Genomic DNA, 16,659 nt, shown 5'->3' with positions numbered 1-16,659 from the left:
CCAGGAAGTCCTCCATCTCTTCCAGATTGCTCAATTTATTGGCATAAAGCTATTGATAACAGTTTCTAATTATCTCTCCAATTTCATAGTTGTTGGTTGTGACCTCTCCCTTTTCATTCATAATTTTATTAATTTATGTCTTTTCTCTGTTCTTTTGAATTAGTCCTGCCAGTGGTTTGTCGATTTTATTTACTCTTTCCAAGAACCAGCTTCTAGTTCTGTTGATCTGCTCTAGTGTGCTCCTGGTTTCTAAATCATTGATCTCTTCTCTGTTCTTGATCAACTGCTTTCTTGTGTGTGGATTAGGCCTGTTCCTCTGTTGCTGTTCCAGCTTCTTGAGGTGAGAATATAAAAACTGCATTTTAGATTTTTCTATTCTTTTGAGTGAGGCCTGGATGGCTATGTGTTTTCCCCTTAGGACTGCCTTTGCAGTGTCCCATAGGTTTTGGACTGTTGTGTTTTCATTCTCATTGGTCTCCATAAATTGTTTAAATTGTTTTTTGATTTCCTGGTTTATCGACTCATTCTTGAGCAGGATAGTTCTTATTCTCCAAGTGTTTGAATTTCTTCCAAATTTTCCTTGTGATTGAGTTCCAATTTCAAAGCATTGTGGTCTGAGAATATGCAGGGAATAAGTTCAGTCTTTTCTTTTTGGTTGAGACCTGTTTTGTGTCCCAGAACATGGTCTATTCTTGAGAATTTTCCATGGGCATTAGAATAGAATGAGTGTTCTTTGGTTCTGGGGTGTAGTGTTCTATATATATCTATGAGGTCCAACTCGTCTAGTATGGCTTTCAAAGCTCTTGTTTCTTTGTTGATTTTCTTCTTAGGTGATCTGTCTATTGCTGATAGTGGAGTGTTGAGGTCCCCTACTATTAACACATTTTTATCTATATGTCTCTTTATTCTGGTTAAGAGTTGGCTTGTGTATCTTGCTGCTCCCCGGTTGGGGGCATATATATTTATAATTGTCATATCCACTTGTTGGATACATCCTTCAAGAATAATTTAGTGCCCTTCTGTATCTCTAATTATAGTCTTTAGTTTAAAATGCAATCTGTCTGATATAAGAATTGCTACCCCAGCTTTCTTTTGAGGTCCACTGGCATGAAAGATGGTATTCCATCCCTTTACTTTCCATCTGGATGTATCCTTAGGTTCAAAATGAGTCTCTTGTAGACAGCATATGGATGGGTCATGTCTTTTTATCCAATTGCAACCCTGTGGTGTTTTATGGGAGCATTTAGGCCATTCACATTGAGACTGATTATTGAGAGATATGATTTTAATGATGCCATGTTGCCTATAATGTCTTTGTTTCTATAGATTGTGACTTTCTGTTCTGTATCACTCTTGGGGCCTTTTTACTTTTCTAGAACCCCCCTTAATATCTCCTGTAGGGCTGGTTTTGTGGTTACAAAATTGGTCAATGTCTGGCGATTCTGGAAGGACCTTATCTCTCCAGCAATTCTCAATGACAACCTTGCTGGATAAAGGATACTTGGCTGCATGTTTTTGTCTGAAAGAGCTTTAAAAATGCCCCCACCCCCAATCCTTTCTCTCATTCCAGGACTGAGTAGACAGGTCTGGTGTAATTCTGATACCTTTGCCTTGGTATGTTGGAGATTTCTTTGCCCTAGGCTCTTTCAATACTGTATTCTTGTGGCTAATATTTGCGAATTGAACTATGACATGACGTGGTGTAGGTTTGTCATGGTTAAGCTTGTGAGGGGTCCTCTCTGCCTCTTGGACAGGAATCTTTGTTTCCTTTGCTAGATTAGGGAAGTTTTCAGCTACAATTTGATACAAATATCTCTTCTAGACCTCTGTTTTTCTCCACCCCCTCAGGGATGCCAATGATTCTGACGTTGGAACATTTCATTGAGTCAGTAATCTCCTGTAACCTCCATTCTTGAGATTGGATTTTTTTTAGCCAAGTTTCTATTTTAGCTTTCTCTTCTACTAACCCATCCTCCAATTCACTGATACGTTCTTCTGCCTCATTCACCCTGGCCGTCAGAGCATCTAGTTTTGACTGCATTTGATTCATGGAATTTTTAATTTCTGCCAGATTTGCTCTCATTTCTTCCCTTAGAGATTCTATAGTCTCATTAACATTTTTGTTAATACTTTTTTCAAGTCTACACATCATCTCGACCATTGTTATTCTGAACTCCCTTTCTGATAGTCAGGTTATATCCATATCCATTAGTTCTGTGGCAGAGGCCACAAACTCATTGTCTTTTCTTTACTGGGGGGATTTCTCCTTCTCATCATTCTGATGAGGAGAGGTTGCGGGGTTGTCCAGAGCCCAAATTATTGACCAGGACCCAGGCAGTGTGCACTTGTTTTATAGGGATCTTAGGGATGTGATATTCTTTATTTTTCAGCCTGCCTTTTGGGGGATGTCTGCCACCCAGATACTCAGGCAACCCTGTTTGGTACACTCTTGGTGTTCCCTGTGAGGGGAGATTGCGATAGGCATACTGTGAGCTGGTATTTCCAGGCTTTTGTTCTCTGGTTGCTTTCCTTGGCAGTTTGCTGTGCCTCTCCTGAGAGTCAGAGAGGCAGTAGCTGAATCTCAGCCTCTGTCTCAGAACAGAGGGATCGCGGACCGTTCTCCACTGGTGTTCTAGCCACTTTAACACTGTTTCTGTTGGTCCTGCTCAACCCTGCAGCGGCCCAGGATGTGTGCCCCACAGCCGGCAACCCAGCCCTCACTTCCAGGACTGACACATCTCTGTCCTTTGTGTTTCTAGCCCCGCCAGCCACCAGCCGCCCCAGTGCGCTCTGGAGCTCCATTTCAGTGTGGTTCTCGGGCCCGCCGGAGCTCCAGTTTTCAGACTGGTCACGCGCATCCCTGGCTCATGGTCTCAGTCTGCTCTCTTGCGGGTGCCGGTCCGTGAGTCTTCCTGCTCCCCTGTGCAGGTGGCTACTGCCTCCCAGTGTCCGAACATGGTGGCTCCCTCCCCCTCCCATTTATCTTCATTTATCTGTGCATGGCTTCACAGCTCCCTGCTTCGTACCTCAATACTCATCGCTGGAGATGTTCATTTGTAGAGATCCAGATACATTCCTACATCTCACACTGATTCCATGGATGTTCAGGATGGTCTGGTACCTATCCAGCTCGATTCAGGGGACCAGCTGAAATAGGGGACCCTTACTCCTCCACAATCTTAACTCTCAAGTCTGTAAATATATTTCTTTTTTTTTAAGATTTTATTTATTTATTTGACAGAGAGAGACAGCCAGTGAGAGAGGGAACACAAGCAGGGGGAGTGGGAGAGGAAGAAGCAGGCTTCCAGTGGAGGAGCCTGATGTGGGGCTCGATCCCAGAATGCCGGGATCACGCCCTGAGCTGAAGGCAGACGCTTAATGACTGAGCCACCTAGGCGCCCCTGTAAATATATTTCTTAAATAGGTTCCAGCAGTAGAGAGTGCAAAAGAAAAAGGAAATTCTAAAACAAAAACAAGCATAGAATAAATAATAAATAAATAAAATGACATGCAAAAAGAAACGTTTTTGTTTTTGTTTTTGTTTTTCAAGCAAAAGAAAGGCTCCAGTCAATCCTATGCCAGAGTGTCTGCAGAGAAATCTGTCAACAATTCTCATTCCCATGTATACATGCTGCTTCTTCATCATGTCCTAGAGTTGATTTCTCATTCTTTCTCAGTCTTTTGTCTTGCCTTGACCAATATAATGTGGCAGAAGTAAAACTTTGTTATGTCTATGTTTCATTCCCCCTTCTGATTACCCGCCCTTTCCTTATCCCTTTCTTCTCCTACTGATCCTCCTAGTTCTTATGTTCCATAGATGAGAGACTGTGGACTATGAGAAACAAACTGAGGGCCTCAGAGGGGAGGGGGGTGGGGGAATGGGATAGACCAGTGATGGGTAGTAAGGAGGACATGCATTGCATGGTGCACTGGGTGTTGTACGCAGCTAATGAATCATCGAGCCTTACATCGGAAACCGGGTAGTACTGTATGGTGACTAACATAATATAATAAAAAATCTTTAAAAAAAAAACTTTGTTATGTCTAGCCCTTAGGAAGCATGGCATGTTCCATATTTATTCTTTGAGCCATGAATCAGCACATTAAGAATTCCAGACACTCTTCTGGTCATAGAAAGTGAATTCTGGTCATTTCCCATTTGTTACTACTTATAAAAGCCATCCCATCAGAGGCTTGAGACATTAGAGTGAATTCATCTCAGATCTTCCAGCCTATTCTATTGTCCTAGCCAACACCACATGAAGGATAGATAAATCTGACCCAGCTGAATCTGTTCCATTTACTTGACCCCCCAAATTATAAGCAATATTGTGGTTATTGCCTTAAGCTACCACATTTTGATGTGTTTTTTACACACATTGATGTAAATTAAACTGAAGCTAAACACACCACATACTGGTATTATTTTGCAATATGGAAATTCATGTTACAATTTTAATATATGAAATGAAGTCCAGTGTGAAAGGCAATAAAATGAGTAATGATCACTATTTCATCATTAAAAATTATTTCAAAACAGCTACAATCAGGGGCAACCAGGAGGCTCAGTCAGTTGGTGTCTGCCTTTGGCTCAGGTCATGATCTTGGGGTGCTGGGATTGAGCCCCACATGGGGCTCCCCCTGCTCAGCACGGAGTATGCCTCCCCCTCTCCTTCTCCCTCTCTCTCAGCCCTCCCCCCTCACTGTTGCTCTCTCTCTCTCAAATGAATGAATAAAATCTCTTAAAAAAACAAATTGAAGAAAATATAGTTATGTAATATATATAAAAGAAAAATAAAACTATTTTATGCTAATCATTATTTTACTTTATTTTAAACTAATCATTATTTTTTAAGTTTTTATTTATATTTCAATTAACATACAGTGTAATACTAGTTTCAGGTGTACAATTTAGTGATTCAACACTTCCATATAACACCCGGAGCTCATCACAACATGTGCACTCCTTAATCCCCATCACCCATTTAACCCATCCCCCAACCAACCTCCCTTGTGATAACTGTCAGTTTGTTCTCTAGAGTTGAGTCTATTTCTTGGTTTGTACCCCCTCTCTCTTTTTTCCCCCCTTTGCTCATTTATTTTGTTTCTTAAATTCCACATATGAGTGAAGTTATTTGGTATTTGTCTTCCTCTGACGTATTTTGCTTGGCATAGTACTCTCCAGCTCCATATATGTTTTTACAAATGTCAAGATTTCATTCTTTCATTCTCTTTTATGGTTGAGTAATATTCATCTCCTTTCTCTCTCTCTCTCTCTCTCTCTCTCTCTATATATATATATATATATATATATATATGGAGATATATATCTATCTATATCTATATCTATATAAACACACACATATTTCTTCTTCATCCATTCATCAGTCAATGGACACTTGGGATGTTTCCATAATTTAGCTATTGTTGATAATGTTGCTATAAACTACCCTACAATCTATCAATTACACTATTAGATATTTACCCAAAGAACACAAAAAGCCTGTTTTATAAATATCATGGTGCATGTTTCCCTTTGAATTAGTATTTTTGTGTTCTAATCATTATTTTAAATTCTTGGAACATTCACAGAGATTGTCTTGTTTTAGGCCAAAGAATGATACAAACATTAAACATTTTGTTTACAAAATAGTCAAATATATCAATAAAACACATCAAGCCATGAAACTTAGAACATTATGAATTGATAATGATGATGATGATGATGATGAAGATAGGTGATAAATAGATGATAGATGGATTTTAATATAGATATAGATGAATTATAGATAGAAAATGGAGAGACAAACAGACATATTGGGTGAGACATACCATGAGGAGGGAAGGGGTACATGACCTGCAAAAAGAAGTTATGTCAACAGAGCCTTTGACAAAATTCATTTCCTTTATATATCTATTATCAATTATCTATCTGTTTATCTATATGAGTATCATCTATCGGTCTATCACCTATCTATATGTCTATCTATTTAGCTATCTATCATCTATCTATCTATCTATCTATCTATCTATCTATCTATCATCTATCTAACATCTATCTATCTATCTATCTATCTATCTATCTATCTATCATCTGTTTATCTGTTTTTGACTCGTTTCCTTTAGTAGACACTAAGCAACCCCAGTACCCACAGTGGCTGGATAAGGAAATAAATTGCTCTTGCAATCTGACTTCTTGTCAATTCTACCACTGGCCAAAATTCCACCTGAAATCAGGGGAACATACTCCTTAGGGCCTCCCAACTGGGAAAGAGAGGTAAAGAAGGAGAATAATTTTGTTAAATAAAAAATAAATAAATATCCAACACAATAGAATAAACATTTTCTCCCCAAATGACATTAGATATGTATTAGTCTGTAGACAGTATGGAAGTGAAATGGGTTAAAGAGAAAAGTCCTGGTGGTGACTATCAATTCTTCAAGGAGAAGGCAATTAACTCTTAGTATAAACTTTTGGAATATTGTTGTAAATGTATTTAAGACAATTTTATAATGCTGAACTTTTTTCTTTATTTTTTGAAAGTAACCATAATAACCAAAGTGTTTATTGTTTACAACCTCTGTAGAAGATTTTTAAAATTTGAGATATAATTGACATATAATATTGTATAATATTAAGGTGTATAAATTAATGATATGGTATACATATATATTACTATTTACCAGAGTACAGTTAGTTAACTCATCTTCAACTCACATAACTCATTTTGTTGTTGTCATTGTTATGCTGAGAACATTAAAGCTATACTCTTATAGCAAGCAACTTTTGAGTATACAATGCAGCATTTTTAAATATAGTTGTCAATGCTGCACATTAGATCCTTAAAATGTATTCATCTTAAAACTGAAAGTTTGTATTCTTTGACCAATATCTTCTCATCTTTACAGTTATTTTGCCCTTGGAAACCACTATCTACTTTCTATTTATATGCATTCATGTTTTTAGATCCCACATATAAGTTAAATCATACACTATTTGTCACTCTCTGTCTGGCATCCATGTTGTCACAATTTTTATAACTGAATACCATTTCAGTGTGTGTGTGTGTGTGTGTGTGTGTGTGTGTGTGCACCAGTTTTCTTTATCCACTTATCTGTCAGGGGACACTTAGGTTGCTTCCATGTCTTGGATAAGGTGAATAGCTCTAGCAAATTTTAATGAAAACAATTCCTAGCATGTAAGGACATTAGGATCACATTTCCCAGGCCTCCTCTGAGGTTGGATGGATCCATATGATTCAGTTCAAGATGAGAGGATGTGAATAGTAGTATCATTTTCTTATGCAGATTGAGACTGTCCAGACAACTTGTCATAAGCTATTTTTTATCTAGTTGGCTGACTGGATGAAAAGGAGTATCCTAAATAAAGTCAGGAACCCAGAAGCTCAAAGGCTTTATACTGAATGGTGGAGTCACAAAATGAAAGGAATATGAATGAGATCCATTGCTCAGAGAACTCTTCTTATCAGTGATTATATACTATATGTGTCGATCTAGACTGTATTATGTCTTATTGGTCAGTTTCATGCATGTGTGTATATGTGTGTATACACACGTATATACACATACATATATATGTATATATATACATATATATGTAGCTAGCCCCCTCAAGGTCCTGGAAACCTTGCTTCCAAAATTCCTTAGAGACTTACACTATCCCTAGCCCCCTCCCAACTTGAGGGTATGTAATGGGCCATTCCTCACAACCCCGGGGCAGCAGCTCTTTCTGCCCATGGGTCCTGTCCCCGTGCTTTAATAAACCACCATTTTGCACCAAAGACGCCTCAAGAATTCTTTTTTGGTCATCAGCTCCAGACCTCACCCCACTGAACCTCACATATATTCCCCAACCTCATCACGTCTGTCTCTCTCTGTCTCTGAGGGGACACGTCACCCAATCCACTCAGCTCCAAGGTTGGTTGGGAGCCGTGCCTGCCACCAAGAGAGGAGGAGACAAATGACAGAGGCCCACAGAGCAATTTATTAAAGTTGAAAAATTATTTTAAATAGGTATTTTGTATGTTTCTTCTGTCATTTGATAACAAGATACAATCTGTTCAGATTTTTTATTAACAAACTGGACAATGAGTTTTCTTTGTGTTAAATGCTTTCTTAAATAGATACCAAAGAAGAGGTTGATGTATAAAATACCCTGTCAAATTCTTTCACTTAGATTTCTACTGTATGCTGGTGAAAATTTCCCCTAAACCATGCTTTTTTTTTTAATGTCTTTTTTATTATATTATGTTAGTCACCATACAGTACATCCCTGGTTTCTGATGTAAAGTCCGATGATTCATTAGTTGCGTATAACGCCCAGTGCACCATGCAATATGTGCCCTCCTTACTACACATCACCAGGCTTTTTTATGATAAATGGAAAGATAGAATCTGTAAAAAAAAAAATAGAAAAAATATGTATTTCCTTGAGTTATTGTTTTTATATTTTTCTGTACTACATCTAGCAATTTTTATGGTGGAGTAAGTTACTTCACACTCCGTATGCCATGACCAGTCAGATGAGCCTCCATATTACAAGTTCAGTGAAGAAGGGTACTTTGGATTTGGCTCAATTTTTTTTTATCATAAAGCCACAGAAAAATCTATCTCATATAGTTCTTAAGTATTAATCCAGAGGGAGCTTATGTGAACAAACATGAAAAATCTAAAGAAATACATATATATATTCCTTTAAAACATCTTAAGATCTGTGAAAAATACATGTATATGTGTACCTTCACACACACACACACACACACACACACACAGAGTTAATACAAGTTGATTCATTTTTAGAATGAATTTTAGATATACTTGGAGCAAATTACTTAAGATTTTGCAAATTACTTGTTATCTTAATTTTGTTTTCTGGTGAGAAAAAACTATGGGGTTGTTTTAGTGATTGAATGTTATTGTGTATATATTAATAAATTAACAGAAAATCTGTCCCAAAATATATTTTCATCAAACACCTAGTTTAAATTTTATGTTGTGGAGTGCCTGAGTGGCTCAGTCAGTTAAGCATCTGCCTTTGGCTCAGGTCATGATCCCAGGGTCCTGGGATTGAGCCCTACTTGGGTCTCCCTGCTCAGCGGGGTGTCTGCTTGTCCCTCTCCCTCTTCCCCTCTCCTCTGCTCCTACTCTCTCTCTCTCTCAAATAAATGAAATCTTTTAAAAAATAAAATATTATGCTATGTTTCCCCTCAATTATTTCCCTAAATACACAATGGTTTTATATATGAAAAGAACTTTGCTACTTAAAATGCTTACATGATTTTTAACATAATTATTTGTATTCAACCACTACACCTTCTTTTTTAAATCTCTTTTGATGAGAAGAATTTAATGATTAAATTTTAATAATCCTTGTATAGCTAAGTGAACTTTATAAAGAACCAACATGTTTTATATTGCAAGGAGTCCACAGTAAAGGACGATTACTGATTCAAATGTAACAGGGAAGAAAAGGCATCAAGGAAGTTTGATATATGCTGTAGTAAATGTTTCCGTATGGGCTCTACAGATACACAGAAACAACACTCAACACAGCTTTGGTCATCAGGACAGGCTCCTGTTGAAGAGGTCTTGAAGGACAATCATAAGTTAGGCAGTGTGATTGTACAAGGAGCAAAGCAGACAAAAGAGGAGACAAAATTTGAAAGGTTGTGGAGATTTGAGATAAAGCAGATGTTTCAGAGAGAAATTTGCATAACAGAGAATTGGTCAGATCACAAGGTCCTAGCAATTAAGTTTTATTTTTCTTCTTGAAATTTATGAAGGGGCAGTGAGTAATTTAAGTGAGAACTTGATGGTCATCAATGCATTTTAAATATGTAATTGCTTTAGGCAAATGACAACATTTAGAATGGAAAGAAGCATGCCCTGAAGATATGATGGTTATGAGGTTACTGCAGCAAATTAACTTCATAATGCAAAAGACAAGTGTTGAACAGGTGGTCTCAAGGCACTTTCATTAAGCCTTTGGATCTATTTGAATGGTTAATCATGTTCTCACATATATTTTGCTTTCTGTAAGTTTATTTTCCTTTTATTTCAGCCTATGTATTTGAGAAGACATACTGTAAATTAGGTGAAAGTGTTAAGTCATTTGAAAAAGCAGGTTGAAAGATTGTTTCCTTTGCAATAAATACTCCCTGTTTTAATTTTAACTCTATTTTGAAAACTTGTAAAATTTAGCTTCATCAATATTAACACTCTTTACTTCCTACAGATAAGTAGGCAGCCATTATGTATGACAATAGAAGTAAAGAATGACAAACATTGCCCAAATGAACTAGTATGAGGAGGTCCATATGGATTTTGTTTCCTAAGAGAGGTCTGAGAGAGAGCATGTCCTTCTATAATTAAAGTTGAAATATTCAATTCTCTGTGGAGGAAAATGACTTAAGGTCCATTATAACATGAGATAGATCCAACTCTAGAAACGTGGGTTTGTAGGATCATCTGGGCAGCTTCTGCTGATTTTTTTTTTCCCTAAAAGACAGAAGAAACAGAGAGATGTAGCTCAGAGTCAGAGAGTGAGTATCGTATTCCAGAGTACAGAGATCCTAGATTTTATTTGGTGAATCTCTGACTTGATCAATAACTGTGAGTATAACTATTAAACAAACTCTTCTTTTTTGAAAATATTACCTTCTCTATTGTCCTTAAGTACCATTGGTGGTAAAAAAAAAAGAGAGAGAGAGAGATAATATGTATGAAAAGGTAATACTATGTAAGATACGCCAGTGTAAACATTCCTTGGCATGATTATTAAAATTCTTATATTATATATTTTTTAATAAATTTACCATATTGTGTGTTTTTCATATCATGGAGTGCTATAATTTCCTCACACACCTAGGCTCTTTCTTTTTCATTCTAATGATAAGGGAGAATAGAAATAGGCTACTTCTACTTAATGATTACATAATGTGTAATTTATTAAAAATATTTATTAAAGACTTTATGATAAACACAAATATCTTCCAGTTTGTATACACACACACACACACACACACACACACACACACACACACACACACATATATATATACTCAAAATGGCCTCACAGAAACAATTGTATAAGAAATGACTTCAATATACTGCATTAAAACAGACTAATGAAAAGTTAGACTTGAAAAAAATTTCTTAGATACCACCTAGTGTAATTTTCATTTTAGAAAATACTGGGGGAAATGACTTAACCTAAAACAGAACCCAGTTTCTTTATGTATGTCCCAAGTAGTTCATAAAATACACCAATTAATAAAGTTCTTAGAATTACTGCCATAAAAGTAAAAAAAAATAAAATAAAAAGAATTAAATGAAGCTTGATTTACTTAAGTTGCACAATATGTGAAACCCTTTAATATTTGCAAATATGGCATGGGCTGGGATGTGTGAATGGATGTCTTCTGTTTGTTTGTTTTTTAAGTTTTTACTTAAATTCTAGTTAATTAACATACAGTGTAGTATTAGTTTCAAATGTACAATATAATGATTCAATACTTCCACACAACCTTCAGTGCTCATCACAATAAGTACACTCCTTTATTTTTAATTTTTTTTAATTTTTAAAATTATTATGTTTACATCAAAAACCAAGGAGGTACTCTATGGTGACTAACATAATATAATAAAAATATTATTATAAAAAATAAAATTATTATGTTTATGATGATGTCTATTATTATTTTGAATAAGTGCCCTTCTTAATCCCCATCACCTATTTAACCCATCCTCCCCCAATTCTGTCCAACCGGTAACCATCAGTTTGTTCTCTATATTGAAGAGTTTGTTTCTTGGTTTCACTCTCTCTCTCTCTCTCTCTCTCTCTCTCTCTCTCTCTCTTCCCCACACACCCTTTCTCACACAAAGTCTACAGAAGGGCTGGAACAGTAGAGTTGGGCATCCTCTTAAATCTGTGCCTCCCCCAGATCTTTCCACTAGGTCCATGTCTTTCCTCTCATTTTTATTAATATTCCAAACTCTACTCATCTCAGGCCTCTGTATTTAATCTTATGTTTTAAATTTTTTCTTTTTATTTTTCAGCTCTATTTTTAGCATGCATTTTCCTTATATGCCCCCACCACTCTTAAATACATTTAATTTTCCTCTCATTAAGTGACTTTTCTTAAAAATATCATTTTTAAAAATCAACCTGGGTCTTCTCTGTTATGCATCAACAATTGGCATGAAAACATATGAAAGGACCAACATGCTTTACCTAGAATGTTAAGATCTTTCAGATTCGTATAAAATTTTGACACTTATTCTAATTTTATTTTTTATTTTTTTTTAATCTTTATTTAAATTCAATTCAGTTAACATATAGTGTACTATTACTTTCAGGGGTAGAATTTATTGATTCATCACTTGCATGTAACATCCAGTGTTCATTCCATCCAGCACCCTCCTTAATGCCCATCACTCAATTACCCCATCACCCCACCCACCACCACCCCAGCAATCTTGTTTATTTCCTATAGTTCAGTGTCAATTATGGTTTGCCTCTTTCTCTTTTTATTTATTTTATTTTATTTCATTATTTTAATTTTCCTTCCCTTCCCCTATGTTCATTTTTTTGTTTCTTAAATTCCACATATGAGTGAAATCATATGGTATTTGTCTTTCTCTGACTGACTTATTTCATATAGCATAATAAACTCTATTTCCATCCATGTTATTGCAAATGGTGAGATTTAATTATTTTTTATGGCTGAGTAATATTCCATACTTAATCTCATTTTAAAAATAACAAGAACTTGACAATTCTTCATCTTGATTGCATTGGGAATAAAAATATATTTGTTATTAATTTGAGTTTTATATACCCCTGCTACAGTGAATTTGGATTCTGTCAACACATAGTCATCTTTAAAATAAGTGAAATTACCTAGTACATAGTGGTCATACAAAGATGAATTAGCAACCTAAGAATGAGTTATTCAAGGGTTTCAATATTTAGCTTTTCTCATTCTTTAAGGCACTCTTCTATGCCCAAATGATAGAAATGGGAATGAATCATTTTCCATGGCATGTTAGCATAACATTTTAATTCTGTGAGAAAAATAAAGCCATGCCATTTTTGTGTGTCATTAAAACAGGTAAAATATTCTATTTAGTTTGCCTCTTTAAAGAGTACTATTATTAGCTATAATTAACAGAAATTTTTGAGAATATCAATACATAATCAAGATATTTCCTGGGAAATTTCAGCAACAACATGATTTCAAATGTCCCCCAAAAGAGCATTATGATAGGCATAGACCTCTTAACATTAATATGTATGTTACAGAGAGGTCCTCTGGAACCTGCTCTCTTCTTGAAAGTATATTTTATTTTGTTTCAGGTACATAATAATACATCTAACTTGTGGATATGAAATAGAAACAGCTTGATATATCACCACTTAAACCATTAATCATTAAAATGTCCAAAGTAAAAATGCATAATTGGATTTAAGAATTTAATTGAATTCCATGTAATTTATTTGACACTGCTATTTGCTTAGAATGTTTCTGAATGGACTGAATGATATTAAGGATAAATAGTCACAATGACAATCTTTAGTTAGGTAGATATTCAATATCAAAAAACATTATATGAATTAGACAAAATTTAGATTTTTAAAGCTAAATTAAAAAATGAGAATATTAGGAAAAATATATTATTTCAAATTTGAAGTCAGAAGTCCAGAAGAATTTTGGTAGTGGTGAAATATATGAGGGGGGGGGGCAGAAGTGGAGAATGCTTTGGATTGAGGTTTTGTTTTGTTTTGTTTTGTTTTGTTTTTGCTGTATAATTAATTTGAAACACCAGGGGAATATATATACAGTATGATATTTTAGAGGCAGGGTAAAATAAATGGGGTCTAGAGACCATAATCAATAATCTTTGAGAAAATGATGGATAATTATATTTCTAACCCGTCCTTCATTTCTCTACTGTCACCTCCTAGGCTTTACACTGGCTCCCCTGGATGTTGCAGGTATACCTTTCCTGGTCACCATGTTTGGAGATTAACTGACCCAAGCAATCATACTTCAGTAAACTTGAGACTTTCTCATGCTATATCATTTCATGCCACTGTGTATCTTTATGTTATAGCTTAAAATACTTCCTTAATAATTGCTTAATTAAAAACAAAATTGAAGCAAATTTAATCTGGCTCCCTAGGATCACATTACTCATACATCCCCCGGTTCTTTTTAAAAATTAATTAATTAGCTAATTAATTAATTTAGTGTTTTCCCTATAATACACAAGTACATCTAGTGTTCTGCTCCCTTGAACTGTAAAGGTTTGGGTATTTAATACATTCAGCCCTTTACTCATTTCCATGAAACATACCTCATTAGTTCCCAAAGTGACACATCGAAGTAAAGCTTTTAACGATCACAAAAAGATGTTCTCTTTTCTTCCCTAGAGGTTTATATCACTCAACTTATAATAATTTATTATAGGAGGGGAAAAAATCTATAAACAAATATATAAATAAAAAGCTCCCCTCCCTATAGAATTTAAGAAAAACAAAAATATTCTCAAAAGATGAGTACTTTGTTCTTCCATAGGAAATATTTTAAAGGGTGCTTTGATTAAGTAAGACTCCAAGATTTTGTCTGAGAACAGAAAGTAAAAACTTACAGTATCAAATTCTTCTCTAAACTGGGGTATAGAGGTGTAATGATAGTGATACCATACAGACTTTCACTGTGCTAGTGCCACATAATGGGAGGGACAGACTGGTACAGGGAATTATTACAACAGAATTTCAGTAGTTATTTAGGAAAGCACCAACCTGGAGACATATTAGAACAACACTACAACAAAAACTTGCAATGCACTATATGTTGGTTACCTGAACATAATGAAAAAAATATAAAAATAAAATAAAACATCAAACTCATTTAAAAAAAAAGAACAAAGGGAGGAAAAGGTCAATGAGGAACTTCCTGTGATCAAGGATGGGCATCAAATTCAGGAGTAGGTATATTTAACTATTTTCCTTCTAGGTTCTCTATTGACTGTCTACCTACAGGTACATTGGCTGACTCATAGCTTTATATTTCTTATCTGGAAAATAAAGAAAATATTTTTAGAGTTGTTGCCTGTGACGTTTGGAAGGAAATAACTGGAAAACACTGAACTAAGTCAGAACTCATTGTGACCAAATGGAGAGAAGGTCTTGTGCATGCATTAAATGCAGTTCCCATTAGAGTGATTGCCATAGAGTACATTTGAAAACTAAATTAATAAATAATATTGTGGTTGTCCCAGGACTTCTAGGAAAAGTAAACTGTCCAGATGGTGTGGAGAAAGCAGAACTTTAGTTCTGACTTCATCCTGCTAGGAATCTTTGATCACAGCTCCACCCACACCTTCCTCTTTTCTCTGGTCTTGGGCATCTTCACAGTGGCCTTCATGGGAAATATTGCTATGATTCTCCTCATTTACCTGGACACCCAGCTCCACACACCCATGTACTTCCTCCTCAGACAACTCTCCCTCATGGACCTCATGCTCATCTGCACCACTGTACCCAGGATGGCCTTCAACTACTTGTCTGGCAGGAAGTCCATCTCTCTGGCAGGTTGTGGAGCCCAGATATTCTTCTATGTGTCCCTGCTTGGAGCTGAATGTTTCCTGTTGGCTGTCATGGCCTATGACCGTTATGTGGCTATATGCCACCCACTTCGATACACCATCCTCATGAATCAGAAACTCTGTGCCCTCATGACTGTTGCTTCCTGGATCTTGGGCTCTCTTGATGGCGTTATTGTGCTTGTAGAAGTACTGTCACTCTCTTACTGCAGCTCTCTGGAAATTCATCACTTTTTCTGTGATGTTGCTGCCCTTCTCCCTCTATCTTGCACAGACACCTCTGCTTTTGAGAGACTGCTTTTCATCTGCTGTGTGGTGATGCTAATATTACCAGTCTCCGTGATCATTGTTTCCTATTCACATGTCCTTCGAGCTGTCATCCGCATGAGCTCTACAGAAAGTCGCCGCAAAGCCTTCACCACCTGCTCCTCCCACCTGTCTGTGGTTGGACTCTACTATGGCGCTGTTATGTTCATGTACATGAGACCAGCTTCTATCCATACACCAGACCAGGACAAGATAGTATCTGCTTTCTACACCATCCTCACCCCCATGCTGAACCCTCTCATCTACAGCCTCCGCAACAAAGAGGTATCCAGGGGACTTCAGAAACTACTGAGGACAAGAAAGTTAATGTAATTTTTTTCAAACATATTTGAGTGCCCACTCAGGTCAATACTCCTTCAAGGAAGCTGAAATCGCATGGCCATCCTCTTCCTCCTAGTTTGTCTTTTCTCCAATATTTTCCCCAATTTTGTAATAGCTTTATTTGCTATAATATATAAATATCATATGTAATGTAGGCTGTTTTTGGCGATTAGCAAAGGCTGTTTTACTTCTAATGAATTTCAGTTTTATTACTATTTGTGAGTCATGAGTACTCAACTTTAGGATACCTGCCTTTGAACCAACGTATAAATCTTGCTGTTCTTTGCTTTACCCCCCCAAAAAATGTTGGAGTTGAACCACTGCTTTTGTTGACTGCCTCTTTTATTAAGAATTACATATCTGGGAGTGCATAAATGTTAC

General features: G+C 36.2%; 1 protein-coding gene across 1 annotated transcript; it reads left to right on the top strand.

Moving 5' to 3' along the window:
* Window positions 1–15,333: 15,333 nt before the first annotated feature.
* On the top strand, window positions 15,334–16,269 carry LOC103680801 (olfactory receptor 2M4). Its single transcript, XM_008710281.1, has one exon. The coding sequence runs from the start codon at window positions 15,334–15,336 to the stop codon at window positions 16,267–16,269; it is 936 nt and encodes a 311-aa protein (XP_008708503.1).
* The last annotated feature ends 390 nt before the right edge of the window (window positions 16,270–16,659 follow it).

This window comes from Ursus maritimus, unplaced genomic scaffold, assembly GCF_017311325.1.
Source record: "Ursus maritimus isolate PB19 unplaced genomic scaffold, ASM1731132v1 scaffold_5, whole genome shotgun sequence".
NCBI classification, from domain to species: Eukaryota; Metazoa; Chordata; class Mammalia; order Carnivora; family Ursidae; genus Ursus; species Ursus maritimus.
The sequence above is the reverse complement of the archived record's forward strand: the minus strand, read 5'-3'. Positions and strand labels throughout refer to the sequence as shown.